This window comes from Girardinichthys multiradiatus, chromosome 19, assembly GCF_021462225.1.
Source record: "Girardinichthys multiradiatus isolate DD_20200921_A chromosome 19, DD_fGirMul_XY1, whole genome shotgun sequence".
NCBI lineage: Eukaryota > Metazoa > Chordata > Actinopteri > Cyprinodontiformes > Goodeidae > Girardinichthys > Girardinichthys multiradiatus.
The window spans coordinates 32,506,298-32,527,638 of NC_061811.1; the positions used below are offsets into that span (position 1 = coordinate 32,506,298).

Here is a 21,341-nt window from a genome sequence, read left to right on the forward strand (position 1 = left end):
ATTCCCCCTCGCCCATGGTCACACATTGCTATGGACTTTGTAACAGGTTTACCGGTGTCAAATAGTCACTCTGTTCTACTGACCATAATTGACAGATTTTCTAAGATGGTTCATCTGGTGCCCCTGGAGAAGCTCCCGTCTGCAAAGGAGATGGGTGAGATACTGACCAAAGATGTTTTCAGGCTATATGGAATTCCTATTGACATTGTTTCTGATAGAGGACCCCAGTTTGTGTCACGTTTTTGGAAGGAGTTCTGTTCCTTGTTAGGAATTTCTATCAGTCTCTCTTCAGGTTTTCATCCTCAGTCTGATGGTCAAACTGAGAGGGCAAACCAAGAAGTGGAAACCAAACTGTGCATCTTATGTGAGTCAGACCCGACCAAGTGGTCACAAAATTTGCCCTGGGTTGAGTACACCATGAATTCTATGCAATCAAGTGCCACTGGTTTGTCCCCTTTTCATGTTGTGTTTGGTTTCCAGCCATCCATGTTTTCGGTTCAGGAGAGAGAAGCTAATGTTCCGTCCGCCCAAGCGGCTGCCCTAAGGTGCCAAAGAATATGGAGAAAGGCCAGGAGGTCGATGATCAGAATGTCACTGGTTCAGTCAAGAACGGCCAACCGGAGACAGACCCCTGCCCCTAAGTACCAGGTGGGGCAGAAAGTTTGGCTCTCCGCCAAGGACCTTCCATTAAGGGTAGAATCCTGGAAATTGGCACCCCGGTCTGTTGGACCTTTCCCAATTTCCAAGATCATCAACCCTGTAGCTGTACGGCTGAGATTACCCAATTCCATGAGGATTCACCCCACGTTTCACGTTTCTCAGGTCAAGCCCTTAGTGGAGCCCCGACTTGGGGGGGGGGGGGGGGGTACTGTTATGATTCTGGCACGTCTGCTCTACCCTGTCTCCCTGGCTGCAATCAGCAGATGAGATGCACCTGGTGGCTGCTGCAGTGCAGTGCAATCTGTGGCATGCCAAGCACCTGTGTCTTCCCTGATTTATACTGTCTCTGACAAGCAGACGGTGCCAGATTTTTGAAAGCCATCATGTGAGTAGATACCCAGCGTTCCTTCCTGTCTGATCTTTGTTTCTTGACCTTGCCTTGCCTTTTGGATTTTTGCCTCTCTGCCTGCTCCCTGTCGGACTGTTTGGATTTTGGTTGTCGACCCTGTTTCTTGCATCTGGTTAATGCCTCTGCCTGCCCCTTGCCTGACGTCTCTTGTTCCGATCATTGACCCTGTTTCTATCCTCGGATTATTGAGCCAGCCTTGCCTTTGGATTATTCAGCCTGAAGTCACATTTTACCTGTGCTGTGGAGATCACTGCCTGCCACCCACCGAGGTTTCCCCTCTGGGTTTCCAGTTCTACTCAAGACAAAAGCAGGTTAGTGACTTTTCTGATCCCTGCAATATCTGGAGAAACTACAAGTCACTAATCCCTCTTTCTGCCCCAGTGATTCCTGGAAGCTGTGTGGAGTTTTACCTGAGTGACGTTTTCCTGTGGCTGAATAAACCTTTAAAATTTTCAGTACTGTGTCTGGCTGAATCTTGGGTCCGCCTGTTTCTGATTCGTAATAAAACTGGTTTCAATAATTATCATAATATCGTTTCTAGTTAAAAAAAAGAGCAAGACTTTAAGCAGATAACAGGAAGGCTAAATGTTGCTCTTTCAGGACATGTTGGAGCTAAAGTAAGGATCCACTTTGTCTTGGATTTATACCCAGAGACTGCTGTTTTAGTAATAGCAATCGTTCTAATCATGCTAATTGTCAATCAACATCGCTAAAGACAGTTTGTCAACTCTAATTATTTTGTCTTTGCTTTAAATGAGTAAAACTGTTTAATAGCAACTGATCTCTTACACAAGTTTAGTGGTATCTCCTCTGCTCCTAATATAAATGATAAAAAGTCACATTTGTTACATATTTTTTATTTAACAAAGTCTGAATATTTAGCTGGGTAAATTATTAGCTTTGGCTCATATTTGTTTTTTATTTAAATATTTGATACAAATAAAAAAAAAAAACAGCAGTCTCAACTTTTAAGAGCAGTTATTCCATTGATTCGCCAATAGTTGTAAGTTAATATTGCAGCATTTAGAAAGTGCACTCACTGCATTTTTGCCAACATCATTACCGATAGGCCTACTTTATTTCTGTTAAATAAGTAATGTTTACCTTCATTATAAATGTAGATGCTTTACAACATTAGATATCACATTTATTTGGAAGCTTGTGGCCACAGACGAGCTTTAATAGAAAAACAGAGAAAAGATGTGACATATCAGACCAGCTGACAGTGAGATTCACATTTTAGCTAGTGAACAGAAACAAAAAAAGTAATAATCTGAACCAGTATTTGTGATGTTTTATAAATAGCGCTATGCAAACATTTTCATACCTCTAAACCTTTTTCATGTTTTGTTGGACACCCACAAACTGTAGCAACATGAATCCTGATAAATCTGACCTTTTGCGCACATGTTTCACTCTTCTCAAAGAAGCTTTTGCAGAAGGCCTTTATGTTATTCAGCTAGTTTAGAACTTTACAAGCTTTTGAAATTCATGACTATTCATAAACTTCATGTAGCAATTTTTTTTGTTTAAACTCTGAAATGCACATCCTGCACTTTGGACAATCATGGCAGTTTAGGCTCTGGTCCTCCCTGAAGCTTTAAATAGCAGTACCTATTGTTTTCTATTAAATGTGTGATGCGTGCCCTGCAATGGGCTGGCAACCCGCGGGTGTACCCCGCCTTAGACTGCCGTAGACCGCTGGAGATAGGCACGAGCTCCCCCACCACCCAGTATGGAAGAAGTGGGTATAGAGGATGGATGGATAGATGTGTAATGCAATTTGGCACACAACTAACAGAATGTTCTGATTGATATTTATTAGTCGCTACACTGTTCAATTGGGATTTCACCTCACCTTCATAGAAGAAGGCAAGAAAACAATCGTTGTTTAAAGAAAACCACAAGTCTGGTTTACTGCATGGCTTGTAGTTACCCACAAGCTATCAACAAGGAACAACAAACTCTATAAAAGGCTACTTTGGGGAGCAAAACAAATACTGCACAAATACAGTCACAGGTGTAACTGCAGCAAAATCTGCTTCTATAAAGTGTGGACTCATGGGGGCCAAATACAAATGCAAGCCACACTGTTCATTTTTATCTGTAACTATATTTAAATTTGTTTCCTTTAAATTCACAGTTATGTGCTACTTTATGTTGGTCCATCACATAAATTTCCAATAAAATGCATGGACGTTGTGATTGTGGTGCAAAGTGAAAAAGCTCAAGTGGTATGAATTGTTCTGCAAGGCCCTGTAAACTGTGTAATTTTGGATATTTGCTGTTTCTGTTAATCGGCACAGCTGATCCTTCAATAGAAGACGTAGACATTTTTCATAAAATGGAGTTACACCAACAATCCAGATCATTTCAGAGGCTTCCTCAGCCCTTCGTCCTGTTCTCACTGATTTCCTCCAGACTCAGGAGGAGCGAGCTCTCCTCATTTGCAGCTGCTGACTCTCTCTGCGGCGGTTGATGGCTTTTGTACTGGCACGGAGCTTACGGATCCTGAGAGCACGAAGTCGCAGCAGAAGGTCTTTAGGGATCTTCTCTCCTTTGGCCCGGATCTCCTTAAGCCTCTGTATGGGAGTTTTGGTGAGGGTGAAGTCACAGATTGTCGGATGAGGCTCCATGCCAACATGGCATCGACGCATAGATGGAAAGTAACCCTCGGCCCAGACAACAACCTTGTACTCGCCTGGGTTCAGCAGACGCCAGTAGTCCCCGTCGTTGGCTGTAGGAGATTAAGGAAAAATATAGGTTGTTAGGAGTTTCTAGCACTTTGTAACTTCCTAAAACTGGAGTATTTATTCACTGTCTAACAAGAGAGATTGTATGGTTTTCAAGTACTTAATTCAGAATAAAATTATTAACTTAATTCTAGCTTTACTGCTTTATTTCCCTGAATTAGCCAACATGGCAGTTTTCTGGGACCATTCTTTGACCCCTGTTGTTCCCACTGCAGAAAGCAGGGCCAAACCAGTTTAATTGGTACTTTTGGTATCAACCGTAAACCATGGGTGGAGCTTTGTAAAGTGGAAGGGTTAAAACATTTTTTATAAAATATTTACAGCATTTGTTTCGGTCATTTCCTAGTTTAAACTACTTGACAGTTCGTGTTTTCTGTTCATGCGTTTTGACTATGAGAGGCCCGAACATTTTTTCCCAGGAACCTTCGTTTTAAACAAAAAGACATCTTGAAATACACAAATTAATTTTCTGAACTTCACGTAAATTGATCTACAAAAAAAACATGGAGAGTAACCAAAGAAGTAAGTCTTCCATTAAGTTATAATTTGCCCCAATAGAAAGGGAATCTAAATAGTGGGCTGGATGGAAATTTTGTGACAGACCTGATCTGATGTCGTGGTCGTGGTCTTCCACCTTGATTACAGCATTTGCTATTCCTTGTTTGGTGATCTTGTCTCTGATGATGCCTTTAATCCCTCTGTGAACCTGAGTGAGGAGGAAACCTTGTATTGTGAACTCAGTCTCAGGATGTGAGACAAATGACTTGTGCTGATGTTCTAATAAAAAGTTGATATATGCTGCTTTACTTTACAATGTGTGTAGCCATCAACAAGCTTTTATAATTCTGGTTAAACATTTGACCACTCTTCCAGGCACAGACCCAGCTTTTAAGCTACTATACATACAACTATGTCTAGGTTTCAACTATCTAGCTGCTGCTTGAAGTTGAAGAATATGAAGGTATTCTTTCCTCTTGTTTTTTCTGCCCAGCTTTTGGAATGCACAGGTAACACTAGGGGCAAAAAGTCCCCATTTTTGTCAAGTTTGAATTTGTCAATACAGGAGTGCAAGCTAATTCTTGGATGGCACTTTCTCAGTCTATGGACGTAAAACTTGCTTCACTGTGGGAAGTCACAGCGGTATTTCAACATCCTGCTGTTTGTGATCATCTTAATCATTGGCCTAAATAGCCTGTTTAAAATCATGTCACAGCATCAGACTTTGATTAGGCCACTCATTGTGAAACTAGTATAAACCAGGAGAACTTCTTAAGGATTTTCTGCTAGACAGCAGAATTCATGGTTCCATCATTTAAGTCATGTTGTACCAGTAAAACCATGCTTAACTGTCATGTTTTTTTTAGTCCTTTTTCTATGGATGCCATTTTTGCCCAGTGTCTTTCTTATTATTGAATCATGAACAGTGACTAACTAAGGCCAGTGAAGTCTATGATGCTCTTTTGGGACCTCCTGGATAAGTCGATGGACTCTTGCAGTAATCTTTGTAGGTTGGATAATCATGGTGAAGGTCCACCGCTGTTCAATGCTTCTCCATTTGCAGACAATGGCTCTCATTGACATTTGCTGGAGTATTGAGATGGCTTTGTAACCCTTTATTTTTTTCACAAAGAGCTCAATTAGCTTGGATTGTTTTTTTTCCCTTAATAAATGAAATAATCATTTGAAAACTGCCCTTTGTATTTACTTGGGTTATCTTTGTCTGATGTTAAAATTAGTTTGACGATTTAAAACATTTAAGTGTGATAGAAAACTGAAGAAATCTGCAAGAGAGCAGATACTTTGTAACAGCACTCCAAGTGTAGGTTTTAGTGAGCCCTGAAAAAGGAGCCATTTTAAAGCATCCTTAAAGGTCTAAAACTAATTTAACATTCATGCCCTTTGTGAGTGTGACTTTTACACAGAACTGAATTTTTTTATAAACGTGTTGTTCAGACTGACCTGCTCCATGTAAACAAGAAGAGACTCCTTATTGTTCTCCCACTCAACTGGAAGCTCACTGGCATGAGGAAACTTATCACAGGACAGCTCCACTGTCACCTCGAAACAGTTGGTGTGCAGGTAACTGAAGTCATTCATACCTGCAGAAAGACACAAAGCCAATATACCAAATTGTGTCTAATAGACAATCATTTCAAATGGCATATTCAGGAAATCTTCATTAATCCTTCACCGCCAAACAGGAAGTGAAAATATCTTCCATCAGGAAGGTCAAATATTATTCTCACATGTTTAAAGACTTCACCACAGCTGATCTAAATGTGACTCAACGTATTTTTAAGTCTTGCTTTCAGCGGCGCCTAGTGGCTACATAAGGGAATTGCAGGCTCGCTGTGAAAATTCACCCTCGGTTTATCAAACCTTTCCTGTTTTACGTCAGTTAGGATGACTTAAAGTATTTATGTTTCCTTAATGTCCGAATAATGACAGAGAGAACACAGATAAATAGTTTCCTCTTGCTGTCTTCAAAGTCAGAAATTTACATTACACTAAGATTTGCTATATGTATACTATAGGGTTGCACGGTGGAGCAGTTGGTAGTACTGTTGCCTTGCACCCGGCTGGGGGTCTTCCTGCAGGGAGTTTGCATGTTCTCCCCGTCAATGCGGGGGTTCTCACCGGGTACTCCAGCTTCCTCCCACAGTCCAAAAATGTGACTGTTAGGTAAATTGGTCTCTCTAAATTACCCTTAGGTGTAAATGAGTGTGTGAATGGTTGTTTGTCCTGTAAGTCTCTGTGTTGCCCTGCGATGGATTGGCGACGTGTCCAGGGTGTACCCTGCCTCTCGCCCGTAGACTGCTGGAGATATGCACCAGCTCTCCCAGTGACCCACTATAGAATAAGCAGTATAGAAGATGAATAAATGAATAAGATTACTATCATAGAATAATTAAACGGAACCTCCCAAGATGTCAGGAAGAGAAGTCTGGTACGTTCTTGGGTAAAATATCTAGATGTCGGAAGTTTCGTTCAGAACATTGTTCTGTTCAATTATTTTCAAGCATGAACAGAATAGGGGTGTCCAGCCTTCATGCTTCTTAGAAAAGTTGGTATAAAATATTCAAATCAACCCCAGAACAAAAGCAAAACACCTTGTGAAGATGTGAAGGGTGCTATTTTTCACTGTGAAACAAGTCCTGTAGGACATGAGCTGAAAGGCCACTACAAAGTAACAAAAAAAAAAGTCAGCTAAGAGCTTGCAAGTATCCAAAGGAACAAAGAACATAATGTTTGGACACATGTCCTATAATGATATTAAAATTCAAGTGTTCGGCCATAATGGCCAATGCTACATTTAGCGGAAAAAGGGGGAAGCTTGCAAGCCGCGAACACCATCCCAACTGTGAAGTACAGGGATGCCAGCATCATGTTGTCTGGGTGTTTCACTGCAGGAGGGCCTGGTGCACTTCACAAAATAGACGGCATAACAAGGAGAGAACGTTATATAGGAATATTGAAGCAACATTTCAAGACATCAGCCAGAAGATTAAATGACCCAAATGACCCAACATTTGATCCAAATCATACAGTTTAAAGACAATTCTACTAAATAATAGAAAAATATAGTAACTTCAGACTTTGAAGAAAGTCTAAAAAATTCTCTTTCTCATAACTTTGGTATTTAGGAAATAGAAATAACTTTGGAACATCTAAAACAGGAAAAGCTTAATCTGATTTAATGTCAGGCAGTGAGAAAAACGTTTGTGCGTTTTTATACAGTTTGTGTAAATATCTGATGTTATCTATCCTTTAAAATGTCTTTCCTCATCCTCCAGTTATAATTTCTTTTTTCAGAATCAATAAGTTGAAGGGTGAAGATCCTTAAAGAGAACTACTGTATTTTAAACTTAGATTTCCTAAGTTTTATTCTCGGATTTTACTGTAAAACAGTTTGTAGTGGCATGGTATTTTGCATCATATAAGATAAAATGTATTTTTCTCCTGTATTGAGAAATATTAATTATGAGGAAATATTGTAGGTTAATGATAAACTAAAATCTGAATAAATAAGGGCCTTTAAACAATATAAGAATAATTATCCAGCAGGAACTTTCATTAGACAGCGTTTTTCTCTCTTCCTTTTTCTCTGAGATTAAAGCAAAAACAGACAACATCCTCTTAACTCCACTGCTTTGCATTTCTGGAGAGAGTTTCTAACTTTCACATGTGGTTCAGTGACTCACTGCCGGGGACTGTGTGCCAGGCTCCGCCATTGATGATGTTGTTGTGCATCTGGAAATCCTCGTAGTGACAGATGCGGCGGTCGGGATTGGCCAGCACCAGGTGAGTCGAGGCGTAGACGGTGGCCAGCCAGCGGAAGAAAGCGTCATCTGCAGTGGGGGTGTCTTCCTGAGGGGCCCAGTCACGGGTGCAGTCGAAGGGATATGTGACGACCAGTTCCCCACCGTGAAGGTTTGCACTGAGCACAAAGGGGATGTCCTGCATCCAGCTGATGATGGCCCGTGTCTCTGGTGCAACCTGAGCAGTGGATAAAAAAATGAGGACCCTTCAGTCAAGTGGAAGAAAAATAAAACTGAAAATAAATGTTTTAATATGTTGTCACAGCATAGCCATGAACTTCAATGTATTTTATTCGGTTCTTGTGTGATAGAGCAACACAGAGCAGCACATAATTCTGATGTGGAAGAAAAAGAATACACGGTTTTCAATTTTTTTATAATAATTTCTAAAAAGTGTATTTGCATTTATTCTGATACCCCTAAAATATCAAGTGTGACCACCTGAATACCTTCAGAGGTCACTAAATTGTTAAACAGAGTCCAGGCTCATGAAGACCAAAGAACACACCAGTGTTTAAAAGTGCAAAGACATTTAAAACAGAGTTAGGTTGGAAAACAACATCCCAACCACTGAGCACTGGCCAATCCATTTTCTGAAAATGGAACGATTATAGTGCAAGTACAGACCTACCAAGACATGACTGTCCACCTGAACTGAAAGCCTGGGCGAGAAGATCGTTTTTGTTTTTTTCATTAAAGAATGGAAAGCATAGATCCTTTTTGTTTCACTTCACTTTGTTTCATTACTTTTTGTTGGTCTATCACAGAAAATCCAAATATAATATAAGTTTGTGATTGTTATGGGCCGAGGTTAGAAACATTTTGAGTAGTATAAATATTTCTAACTGGTAATGCTTGTGTTTAGAATAAAATGCTCCTAATAGGAGAACCTCACAGGGTGCAGACTGAGGCTGGAGTCGGTGCATCAAGAGCAACCACACACAGACAAATACTAGACATGGGCTACAAATGTCGCATTCCTCGTGCTAAGCCACTCCTGAAAATGCTGATCTTGAAAGAAATTTCAATTTCTTCATGCTCAAAATAACGTGTTTTCTGTTTGTTTTACATGGAAAAGACTTAACATTTAATTTCCTTAAAAAGGGAAACGGAGTATACAGCGAGGGATGTTTACCAGGAAAACCTCTGGCTCTCGGCTTTGGAAATACTTTCTGATCTGGGTTTTGCATGTTTTTTTTTTTTTAAAGATACTTTTCAGGATAACCTTCAGTAAACAGTAATCTTTTACATGTACCTCTCTTAAAGTCCTTCTGGTATCCTTTTATGTTATAGTTCATCACTCACATAAAATTCATAGCCTGTGAAATTTATATGAGAGAGTCTAATACTTGTTGTTCATAGTCATATGTTTTGTTCCATAAAGAGAATTCAAACGCTAAATTGTTTGGTTTTTCTCCCACCAGAACATTGTCATTATTAACAGAAGTGGTGCCAAAGCGAGGGGGAAAAAGCTGTTATTCCTCACCATGGCGTCTTCCTGAGTGTAGTATTCTGGGATGGGGATGTAGTGGTTGGACACTTTAGTTCCATCAGCTGCACTCTCTTGGTCATCCCACATGATGTTGTTAAGGTCCGGAAAGTTATGATTCAGATCGATTCCTTCGAAGCTGTATCGCCCTTCAGCCCAGCCGGCCAGTTCTGAGCCCTGCAGCAGATCACATCAGCCCATCAGAAACGATATCAGAAATGTCAATACATGCATTCAAATTAAGGTACCATGATGTATAATGCAACTAAACCCCCCCCCCACACACACTTTTTCCAGATATTGGGACATTACAGACTTCTAACATCTACTTTTGCAAAGTTTTTGAAAAATCTACACAAAATAGCTCACAATCCTAAAGCAAAGAAACCAAGCAATAAAGTCAAATGAATTCTCTGTAGACCTCATTGTGTCAAAGCACAAATCTGGGGAAGGATGCATTGTTGAGAATCTCAAAAATCTCTGTGGTCTTTAGTAACTGAACTGATGTTTGGAATCACCAGTACTCCCCCTGAATCTGAATCTGTTTCCTTGTGGGGATAAGAGAGTGAGCACTGCTCATCACCTGGTAAATGCCATTTCTACTGTGAAGCATGTTGGTGGTGGCAGCATCATGCTGTGGGAATTTTTTTTCTACTGCAGGAACAGGTCAAGTTGTCCCCATAGAGAGTAATATGATAGCAAAAATAATGTAGAGAAATTCTTCAAGAAAACCTAAAGTGCTTTGGAACTTAGGCTAAGACAATTATTGATTTTCCAACACAACAATGACCAAAAGCACACAGCTAAGATAACAAAGGAGTGAGATCAAAATTGATCTGTAAATGTTTTTTAATGGTTTAACCAGAGCTCAAACTTAAATGCAGAGGAACATCTGTGAAAAGACCTAAAAATGGCTGCCCTTCCAATCTGACTGAGGTTGAGAGGGTCTGCAGAAGAAGAATGAGAGTAAACATCTGAAAGCAGGCTTGCCAAGCTTGTAGAGACATGTGCAAGAAGACCTGCCACTGATGCCAAAGGTGTTTCAAAAAAGTATTAAGTAAAATCCGTGAAGACTTAAGTACCTAATATGTTTAAATGTTGACATTCAGTTATTAATTTACAAAAATGTCTACAAATGTTTTCACTTTATTATTTGCTATTTTGTTTTAAGAAAACTATCCTTATTGGTTTCAGAATATGTCTGTAACGCCACAAAATATGGAAAAAGTGAAAGGGTGTGAATACTTTCTGATGGCACTGTATAAACTCTAGCATCACCCACCTTCTCATAAGCTACTTCATACCCATCAGGGTTCATGGAGGGTAGAAGGTGAATCCGCGTCTCGGTAACCAGCCGTACAACACGCTGGGTGCCCTTTTTGTATTCTTTGCACAAATACTGCATGAGGTTTAGGACGAGCTCTCGACCCAGTGCCTCGTTTCCATGCATCCCTGCCACGTAGCGAAACTCCGGTTCACCTGCCAAGGGGAGAATTTATAGAGTCACTATGATTGCCAAGAAACATGAGAACATGAGGAAATAATTATATTAGGTCAACTGAGGAATAAAAGGTTTATTTGAAATTTGGCAATTTTTTACATTCCTGAATGTAAAAAAATTCCTAAGATGTCCCAGAGATTACAGATCTACTGTTCCTGATCTTGGTACGGGCATAACACTTACAGTAGCGTGTAAAAGTTTTCACCCCCTTGAACCTCTCCACATGTTGCCATGCTGCAACCAGAAACCTTAACATATGCTGCTGTGAATTTTATTTGATAGGGCAAATAAAGTGGTGTGAAATTTAATGAAAATAATACATGGTCTTGCTAATGTTTTACAAATAAAAATCTAAAAAATGTGACATTCAATTGTATTCTGATACTCTGATGGCTCTGAATAAAATGCAGTGCAACCTATTGCCTTTAGAAGTCACCGCAGGAGGCATCTTGATCAGATGCATGGGCCACCTTAACTAGGTTTGATGCAGAGGAGCAGCGGCACTACTCCAAGCCTCCCCAGTACAACCAGTGCCCTAAATCTGAGTCCAGTCACCCTGCAAGGCAAGCTCATTTCAACAGCTTGTATCCGGGATCTCGTTATTTCAGTCCTGATCCTGATTTTTTTTAACCACAGGTGAAGGTTGCAACATAATTGTAGTGATAAATCAAGACCTTTGATTTTTGGCTCAGCTCTTGCTTCACCACAACGTAATGGAGCAGCGCCCACATTACTGCAGATGAGGCCCTAACTCATGTATCCATCTCCCACTCCATCCTGCCATAATTTGTGTAATAGGCAGCTAGTTACCTGATCTCCCCCGCTCGAGGCAGAGACTGATCCCCTCATCTGGAGGGAGGAGTTCACATTTTTCTGGTTGAAAAAATGAGTAGCACAGCCCCTTAAATCTGGACTTTGTTGTGGAAAACTTAGAAACATGGTAGTGGCAACATCATTCTGTGGGGAAGCTTTTTAGAGTTGATGCGGAGGATGCTTGGAGCTAAATACAGGGAAGTAAACTGTTAGAGGCCGCAAAGGAATTAAGACTTGAAGTTTTATGTGTAAAAAAAAATTTTCTGGACTGCTTCTTGTTGGTCTAGCACAAGATATTGTAGATGTTTGTGGTTTTTAACATGACAAAATATGACAACTTTTGCAAAGCACTGTGTATGTGGTCAAATATGGGTAATGGAGTCCATTTAGAGTGAGGAGCACATTATTGTTCTCAGATTAGCCTTTTTTTGTGTTGAGTAAAAGTGTTCAACAGAACCACAAATAGTCAGATTGGCCGGATTTAACAGCAGACATTCCTGAATTTAAAAAAGTCCAAGTACCCAAAATTTGTCCTCAATAAGAACTTTTTTCTCCAAGATTGCAAATCTTCACGCTTGCCTTGTCTTCGGCATTAGAGTCACCTTCATCCATGTAACCACGTTTATTAACAACAGCTGTTGACACAGAACAAAAAAGAAATTCCCATCATCTCCTTTGGGAGTGAAGGATTCAAGAAAAGCTTTTCTGAGAAGAAAGTAGGACATGCTGCACCACGCTTGATTTATTTGTGGTTTTTGGCACACACAGAGTAACCACCGTTAACTTTAAAGCAAAAGTCTGAATGCCTGAAGACAATATAACACTAAAATCAAAAAGTTAGTTTACATACGTAGGGCCTTCCCTACAGTCCAGCCCTCCCTGTGTTGTTCTGCTGAAGGAACCAGGCTGTATAAACACTGCAGGAGGCCAAACTGGGCCTCAGAGTAACTTGAGGAGACATGAGGAACTTCAGCCCAGATATACAGTATTGTGAAACAGTATTTGCACTCTTAAGGATTTCTTCATACCTCCATGTTTCAGATATTTAAACATATCTAAACGGCCCTGTGTGGAAAAAGCCCCCAGCCCTTGCAAAAACTTTGATTAACTACAGTTTTTGGAAACTTGTGTTGCATTTCACTAACAGTACCCAGTCCTGTTACCCAGTCTGACAAAATGAAGCAGGCTTAAAGTTCTCAAAAAGTGACAAATCATGCCCCTTCCTAGGGAAATTCAAGAACAGGTAACTCTTCAAGATGGGATCAAGGTGCCTTTTTTCCATCTCCATGTGTTTTGTGAATGGACTGCTTTAATGAACGGGACAGAAATCAGCCAGCCTCTGTTATGATCTCCGAGTCAGAACAAGAATCTTAAAACGTGCTCTAAAATGAATGGGGAGCCAATGTATTTGTATTAGCAGCGGACTCACCTGTGAGAATTTGGCTGCTTTTTGTCAGCATCCTGGCAGCTGCATTCTTAACAACATGACAACATTTTTTGGGGAGGTTTTGGTTGGACAGGCATAAATTAATTTCCATAATCCAGATGTGAAGAAAAAAAAAAGCATTAATAAGTATATTCAGTTCAGGTAGAGACAAGAGAGCAAAGTTTGGCACCATTTTTCAGATGGAAAAAGTAGGAATGAACCAGAGATATGACATGAGTACAAGTAAAACCTAAATCAAAGGTTATCCCAAGATTTCTAAAAGGAGATTTTGTTTCAGTCCCAAGAGGCCCAAGGATCACATAGATAAAATAAATGCCCAAGTCAGCTTTGTGGGTGGAGTGGAGGTTTGGTGGTGATGTTGTTTGGTTTGTGCAATACTAAGAGAGTGAAAAGTATTAGTCAAGTTTGAAGCATTATTGTTTTGAGAAAAAAAACATGGTGAGACTTCCTGAAGGTTTTATGAGTAGAGTTAAAATCTATATCGCTGGTGGCTATATTTCTGAAAACTCACAGCCCTACAAGACAGTTTCTGAGGCTTTAGGACTCTAGTGAGCCACAAACCATTATCCACAAAAGGAGGAAACATGGAACAGTGGAGAACCCTCCCAGGTTCCCAAAATTACTCCAGAAGGGCATCGACAACTCATGCAGGAGGTCACCAACAAACCCAAAAGAACATTGAGAGCTCTTCATGTTAATGATTCAATCCACAGATTCCATTTTTGCATCCACGCGAGAGTTTTAAGGCAAAAACAACTGCTGACCAAAAAGAATACAAAAGCACATTTCACATTTTCCAAGATACATTTAATTTCCCCAAAGACCTTTGGGATAATATTCTGTGGAAGACAAAATCTGAACGTTTTCAGAAGATGTTCGCCCCATTACATCTGGGGTAAAATTAAAATAACATTTCAGAATTAAAACATCTCTGCAAAAAAGGGATGTAAAAGATGTATTGGTAGTTATCACAAATCCTTGGTGGCTGTTGTTAGTATATCAGTTTTGAAAGGGTATTGAAATGTGTTTAATGATCTAAAACATTTGTGACAATAAAGCAAAAACTTGAAGGGGTCAAATACTTTTTTCATCTCAACTCTGATTCTTTAAATGTTCTTACCGAGTTCATGCTTCCCAGGGTTATCTGAGATCTCCATGACGTACAGTTTGAGGCCCATGTAGCTCTTGCCTATGGTGTAGACGCGGGTGATGTCTGGACACTCCTCAGTCACAGACTTCATGAGCTGCACGGTCAGAAAGACAAGCTAGAGTGAAAGCCTTCGAGGGGTTAAATCTGGCGTCTGAGTCAATCTGTAAACTGTTAATAGTCAGAGTAAAACCCTCTGCTTTAACTTTATTGAGAGGAAGTTACTCATCGTCTGGATTTACCTTTCTCATCTCTTTGTAGTCGTGGTGTCTGAAGTCCAGATTATCCCTTGATCCTCTTTCATGCTGGTCGAAATACAAATCTGTTGGATCTATGTGGAAACACCAGAGAAAGTTTTGGTAACCTGGTCTCTTCTGCTGACTAACATCTGCATTAGATATAATCAGTATCCTGTTTTGAAAGTATAGCAATGAAATGACTCACTAACTGTGACACACTCTGTGGTTCTGCACTGGTAAATGTATGCATACCGTGGACACGGCAGCCAAGTACCTCGGCCCTGAGGCAGATGGTCCCGTTGGAGTACCAGGTTTGAGGATTGATGCGGATGAAACGGGCGGCAGTGGGAACTGGAAGGAGCCCAAGAACCGGAGTCTCTGGATTCTGGTTCCCTTTGAATATCTGTACAATGGGTTGAACAGTCATATACAGAGACTTACAAAGGAACTCAAACCCTTTGAACTTTTTCACATTTGTGTTAACAACCACAAACATTAATGTATTTTATTGGGATTTTGCGAGGGCATAAGAATAGGGCAATCCCGCAAGAAAAGCTATTAGAGGCTGCAAAAGATTTAAGACTGGAGCATAGATTAACTGGCCTTTAATATTAAAAAAGAGATGAAATGGAATGGTTTCGATCAAAGCTTATGTATACTTAGAAATGGCCCAGTCAAAGTCTAGACTTAAATCAATTTCAGAATCTGTGGCGAGACTTAAAAAACTGATTCACAGACATTCTCCATTGAATGTGGCAGAGCAGCTGGGCAAAGAAGAAAGTGAAGGTGTTGTAGTTTCACACCCCCAATGGCTTGCACCTGTAACTGTAGCAAAATGTGGCTCTAAGCATTGACCCAGGGGGGCTGAATGCAAATGGACCCACAACATTTCAGATTTTTATTTCTTTTCATTCCACAACTTTGAACTAATTTGTGAGTACATTGCATAAATAAAAAAGATTTGCAGTTGTAATGTTATAAAATGTGAAATAGTTTGAAGGGTGGGAAAACTTTAACCTGACACTGTTGGATTTTAACACTAAAATACTGAAGTATTCAGTGGGAGTGAGTACTTTTTTGTCAAGCATGCTTATAAAAAGTAAATACTTATAACTAAGTATTTAGTTAAATTTGACCCTCAGCTCATGTTTCTCTGACTTTGGTCACCGTTTTTCACACACCTGCTTTATATTGGTCACCACTTTTCCTTACACCTCCAGGCTTCCTTTGCCATGTATCAGGATGCAGAAAAAAAAACATGTAGAGATGAAACAAAACGTAGCATATAAAATATGTTAGTTCTGTTCCACCGGTTCTGCCTGCAGGGAGTTAGTTTGGTTTTTACTGTTCGCCACAGGAATTCTGATAAAAACTGGAGCAAAGTCCTTCATTGAATAAAACAAATATAACATTTTTTCTCAATATGTGTTCAATGTGTTTGGTTTAAATATGGCCAGGACAATCACAGTAACTGTTGCAATTGGATATACAAATCCAATCTGAAGCTTTTAAGGTAAGTAAACAGTTGAGCAACATCAGCACTCCAGAAAGGAGCAAGTAATGTCTCTTGAGAGGGTCCCTAGAGAGACATCAAGAAGCATTTGGGTCAAATTCTTCTCCAGTTAAATCCTTCAGCAAAGAATAAACACATTAACAGCTGGATCAGAGCCAGACTTTTATTTTCTAAAGATCCTCACACCTTGTCTTAAAGGCAAAAACACAAGTCTAAAACATGACCTCCTTGGCATCAATAGTTGTCTTGGAATGAAATAAAACACTGTGAAGACTTTTTTCCCCATTTCTCCTCCTTTTCCATGGAAAGAAATCTGATTTTCCTAAAGATGGAAAAATCAGATTTGACATGTGGTGTAAAAGGAAAACAAAAACGCTTTTGGGGGATTGTGGGCTCAGAATAAACCTTGGATGTCTTTGGACTTGCTGTGATGGCTTTAGCATTCATCATCATATAAAAAATGCCCTGTATATTTGGTGTTTTATGTATGATTTTCTATTTTTCCCTGGGTTTGTTTGAATCTTTTGTTCTCTACTTTTGCACAGCCTGCTTTGGTTCTTATTGTATTATTTTGGAGCGAGATCTCCGAAACCTGCTTTCCAGCTCTAATGGATCCACTGAGGTCAGCGGGGACACATCGTCCTTAAATCAAAGCATACAGAATGTTGCTCTTACCGCCTCTTCTGTTCCATTCATGCAGGTCTGCCAGTCCACAGAGTCGTTACTTAGCTGAACCTTGTAGGTTTCAACCCAATGCCAACTATGACAACAATCAAACACAATACATTTACTCTTTGATTGCACAAAGATGTCATCTCCAAAAGAATAAAGCCCTTTTTAACGGATCCTTTTCTGTATGGTAACCAATTTTATATATTAATTCCTCGTATGTGTAGTCAGTCATAGAAAACTGTGATACTACCTGACCTCCAGATTGAGTTTCTGCCTTGCAGGATGACTCCAGTAAACAGTGTGAGATGAATGGCGTCCACTTCAAGCCACTGATGCTGGTCCTTAAACTCGGCACACCAGGCTCCATCGTACTGATCTCCGTCTTCAATGCCTGACTAAGAAAGAAAGAAAGAAGAAAAAATGTATTTCTCTTTCTTTTTTCAGTCAGCTGCAAAATCCATCAAGCTTCTCGTCTGGCGTTAGTGTAAAACATTGCATGGGAATTTGCTATTGCATAAGTTGACCTACTTATAACAAAACTGCTTTCAGATGGCAGATTTAGGGCTGCAGAAACAGGAGAATGCAGTGTTGGGACATTATATTTTATCTCTGTGTTTAAAAGCTAAGAACGTGTTATTAAGGTTCACTGCCTTGCAAAACTGTTCATACTCCTTTAACTTTTTCACATTTTTTCACAGTATAGCCACAAACCTTAATGTGTGTTTTTTTTTATGAGAGACCAAAACAAAGTAGCACACAATTATGAATTAGGAGAAAAATGTACATGGTTTTCAATATTAATTACGAATATAATTCTGAAACATGTGGCATGCATTTGGCCATCCACTGACAGACGGGACAAGGACAGCATTCAACAGAGAAGCAGTCAAGGTCCAAGGGAACCCTGGAGGAGCTGCAGAGATCCACAACTCGGATGATAAACTCTGTCCAAAGAGCCAATTTTTATTTTTATTTTTTTTACTTTGGTTTTCTGTCAGATTCACTGTAGACTGTGTTATCAAACACAACAAATGTCACTGAACTTTTAAAATGTTTAACTGGTGAAGTAAACTTGCTAATCATGTAATAGTTTTTAGTCAAATATAGTTAACTATCTTACTAAGTTAAGTTAAAACAATACTAACGCAATTCAGCTTGAATTTATTATCCTTATTCTTATTCATTAAACATCTGTTTTTGCCCATTACTTGGGATGCATCATTTTTGTGATGAAGACCGACCTGGATGTTCAGCCTCCCTCTGTGAGGACCCAGACCCGTTCGCTGGTGGGACGAGGCCCGGATCTGGCTGTCGTCAACTCCCAGGGACTCCAGGCCGAGGGGAGGGCAGTCTGTAAGTAAAACAACAAGGGCTTCATTTGCGGCTCCTGAGCAGCAGCAGTCAGAAAGCGTTATGTCATAAGAGTTAAAAGCTCGCTTTTTGGTTTATCAAAGAATGCAAACACATGATGGATGATGTGAAATGAGGTCTGAGTGGTTGTTTTGTAAAATACCGCTAATCGTGCAGGGTCAGTTCAGTGGAACATTTGAGGCAATCGCCTCCTCCAAAGATTGTGTTGGGATGGGGGAGGATGGTGATAAAATGAACTCCCAGAGGGTTTGAAAGTAATATGAGTCACGCTGAGGACTAAAGTTATGAAGTTTAGCAGAACAATGGGAGAGAAGCTCAAGCTGCAGGGAGTTAAGAGATTCTGATCAATCAGTAATGTTCCAGTTAATCACAAATACATTTTGTGTTTGGGTTTGTAATCTGAAATATTCTTTACAATAAAGGAATCTATAGAAAACACACTTGGAAAGTTTGAAACATTTCTTAATATGATCCCTGTTCGTTTAAGAAAGAGTTTTCTTAGCAGCCTAAATGACTCAAGTTGATTGAATCCATAGCTTAATTGTCTTGCATAAATATTCATCTCCTTTGGAACATAATCTTCAATATTCTCCTTTGTGCATTTTAATAACTTAAACACAGCCACCTCTAAGAAGCATGGTGTAGGAGTGCCATGCTGTGGGTATGCTTTTCTTCAGCAGGGACAGGAAAGCCAGTCAGAGTTAAAGGATAGATGAATGAGACTGTGGGTGAAGGTTCACTTTCCAGCACAGCAATTACCCTACACATAGAGCCAAAGCTACAAAATGAACCAGTCAAAGTTCAGATCTAAATCCAATTGAAAGTCTGTGGCAAAACTGAAAAACTGCTGTTCAAAGATACTATCTATCAAGTTCATCTGAGCTTGACCTATATTTTAAAGAACATGACACAAAAAGAGGTGCAAAGGCATACCCAAAAGACTTGCAGCTGTTAGAGAACGCTAGTCCTACAAAATACCGACTTGTGGGCGGAATACAAATCCGCACCCTGCTGGCGGTTAGACGGCTCGTTGTTCATCCAGATCTTTCTCCCTAGAACCGACCCCACTGTTTACAACACTTTCTCTTACAGGAATGACTCTGAAACTGTACTATACTTTTAACACTTTTAATCTAAATAAGGCAGAGGAATGGTTACAGAGATCATTGCTGAGGCTCCCATCCTGGATCCGCTTGGTGATCAAAGTGACAAAGCAGCCCCGAAAGAAGGTCAAATGCAGTTTTTTATCTGGTGATCCCATGCAAGGGATGTACAATTCCCTCAGTGTTTATCAGTAGACTGTTTCACCATTCAGGTGTCTATCTGATAGAGTGTGTAGGTGCAGGAGTGCAATCCTTAATCTAAGTGTGGCTGCAGCATTCTAATCAACTCAGTTACAGACTGTTCTATCATCAAACCCAATGTACTAAACCTCATATCGACCCGTATGTCATCTGTCCTTATAATGTACATTGGTGATGAGTCTTATCCATGTCCTAACAAAAGTGAAAACATTAGAATTTATACTTTTCATTGTGGTGTCTTTGAAAGCTCATGTATAAGTAATAACAACACATTTTACATTTTTACTTAAAAACATTGGAAACCATGAATAATTTTCCTTCCACTTCACAATAACACACAACTTTATGTTGATCTATGTCAATCCAAATAAAATGTATTGAAGTTTGTGGTTGTAAACTTTGTGAAAAGTTTGAATGAACATTTTTGCAGGGCACTGTATGCAACATGTGTGAAGCTATATAAAGTCAAACATGCTGGGGAATTCGTCTTCAGTCTATTCATCCAGGGAGGCTAATTAAGCTGGAACTGAACAAGACGATCAGAGAATTAAAAATCTAACTGGATAAAACTTATGTTTGCAACACTAAATAAACAGCTCTATTTTTGTAACAACATTATTATTTATTTGACAAAAGTTACCACAAAGTCCTAAACAGAATGTGATATTAAGTGGCTATGCGTTAAATTGAAATTAAGATGTGTCTCTCTGTTCACATACAGCTTCAAGCAAAACTCCGGTTAAGTTGAAGGCTTTTTTGTCTTACCCAATTCTGCTTTCTCATCTTTTGTTTTGGGATCCTCTCTGTCCTCTTCTTCCTCCTCCTTCATTCCCTTGTTGCCTTCACTGACATCTGTAGAGTTGGGCTGTTTTTCCTTTACATTGCTGCTGTTCAGCTTTGTTGCTGCTGTTGGAGTCACTCCATCTCTGCTCTGCTCCACCACAGTCACAGCCTCGGTCCACTTTACTGACGCTGGGGTGGTATAGTTTGATAAAAAAGAAAAACTATCTGTAGCTGCTTTAGCTCCATGTATAAAACCTCCTAGAAAAATCACTGAAGCCAAAATGCACAATGACCTTTCCATTTTGCTTGTTTTTTTGCTGCAGAGTTGTGGTAGGGGGAAAAAATTCCGGGTAGTTAATGTCCTGATTGACCCAGACGTCCAACCATCCACATGCCTCCTCTTGAGTCCCACCTCCTTTTCTTTGCCTCCTCTCCCTCCCTCCCTCCCACCAAAAAATTTCAGCTCGTTTGCAAGAAACTTGAATCTTAGTTGCTTATTATGAATGACAGAGAGATCCTGTCTTTAGTTATGTAGCACTTTTCATAACCAGTTTAACCTAAAGTGCATTAACAAGCAAAAACTGAAATTAAGAATAACAGAATGTATATAAAACAAAGAGAGCTAGCTCAATACTTAAATGAGGTTGAAAACAATTTTTAATGGTTAACAACAATGACCTCTGTTTTATGTGACTAAAATAAATTAAGGATTAAAGGTTTTTGCCTCCAATACTCTAACTAGTCTATAAGGCTATAACTACAGTAACGGGGCTTGTGAATGTGACGTCAGCAGCACAATGCATTGCGGGAGCGTAGCATACAGAGGCTAGTAGAGGCGGACATCTTGTTGGAGCGATGCGGTTTTGTTTTGATTAAACATTCTAAAAAATGATACAATGGCAAATAGTTGCTGTGTTATTA

At 39.7% G+C, this 21,341-nt stretch overlaps 1 protein-coding gene across 1 annotated transcript; it reads right to left on the bottom strand.

Moving 5' to 3' along the window:
• Positions 1-2,228: 2,228 nt before the first annotated feature.
• Positions 2,229-20,798, bottom strand: cpxm1a (carboxypeptidase X (M14 family), member 1a). Its single transcript, XM_047346180.1, has 13 exons — positions 20,403-20,798; positions 18,204-18,313; positions 17,218-17,357; positions 16,966-17,050; positions 15,030-15,180; positions 14,781-14,869; positions 14,512-14,635; positions 10,913-11,109; positions 9,628-9,807; positions 8,025-8,319; positions 5,782-5,921; positions 4,426-4,528; positions 2,229-3,806 (listed from the first exon to the last, which is right to left on the bottom strand). The coding sequence occupies exons 1-13, from the start codon at positions 20,719-20,721 to the stop codon at positions 3,493-3,495; spliced, it is 2,247 nt and encodes a 748-aa protein (XP_047202136.1). The 5' UTR covers positions 20,722-20,798; the 3' UTR covers positions 2,229-3,492.
• Positions 20,799-21,341: the final 543 nt, after the last annotated feature.

Bases quoted from the DNA above. Each gene is read 5' to 3' on its own strand.
- cpxm1a (XM_047346180.1), bottom strand. From the start codon at position 20,721: ATGGAAAGGTCATTGTGCATTTTGGCTTCAGTGATTTTTCTAGGAGGT. The intron at 17,358-18,203 runs GTCGGTCTTCAT...TTTCTTTCTTAG, and splicing joins GAGGGAGGCTGAACATCCAG to TCAGGCATTGAAGACGGAGA. The intron at 15,181-16,965 runs GTAAGAGCAACA...CCCATTGTACAG, and splicing joins TGAATGGAACAGAAGAGGCG to ATATTCAAAGGGAACCAGAA.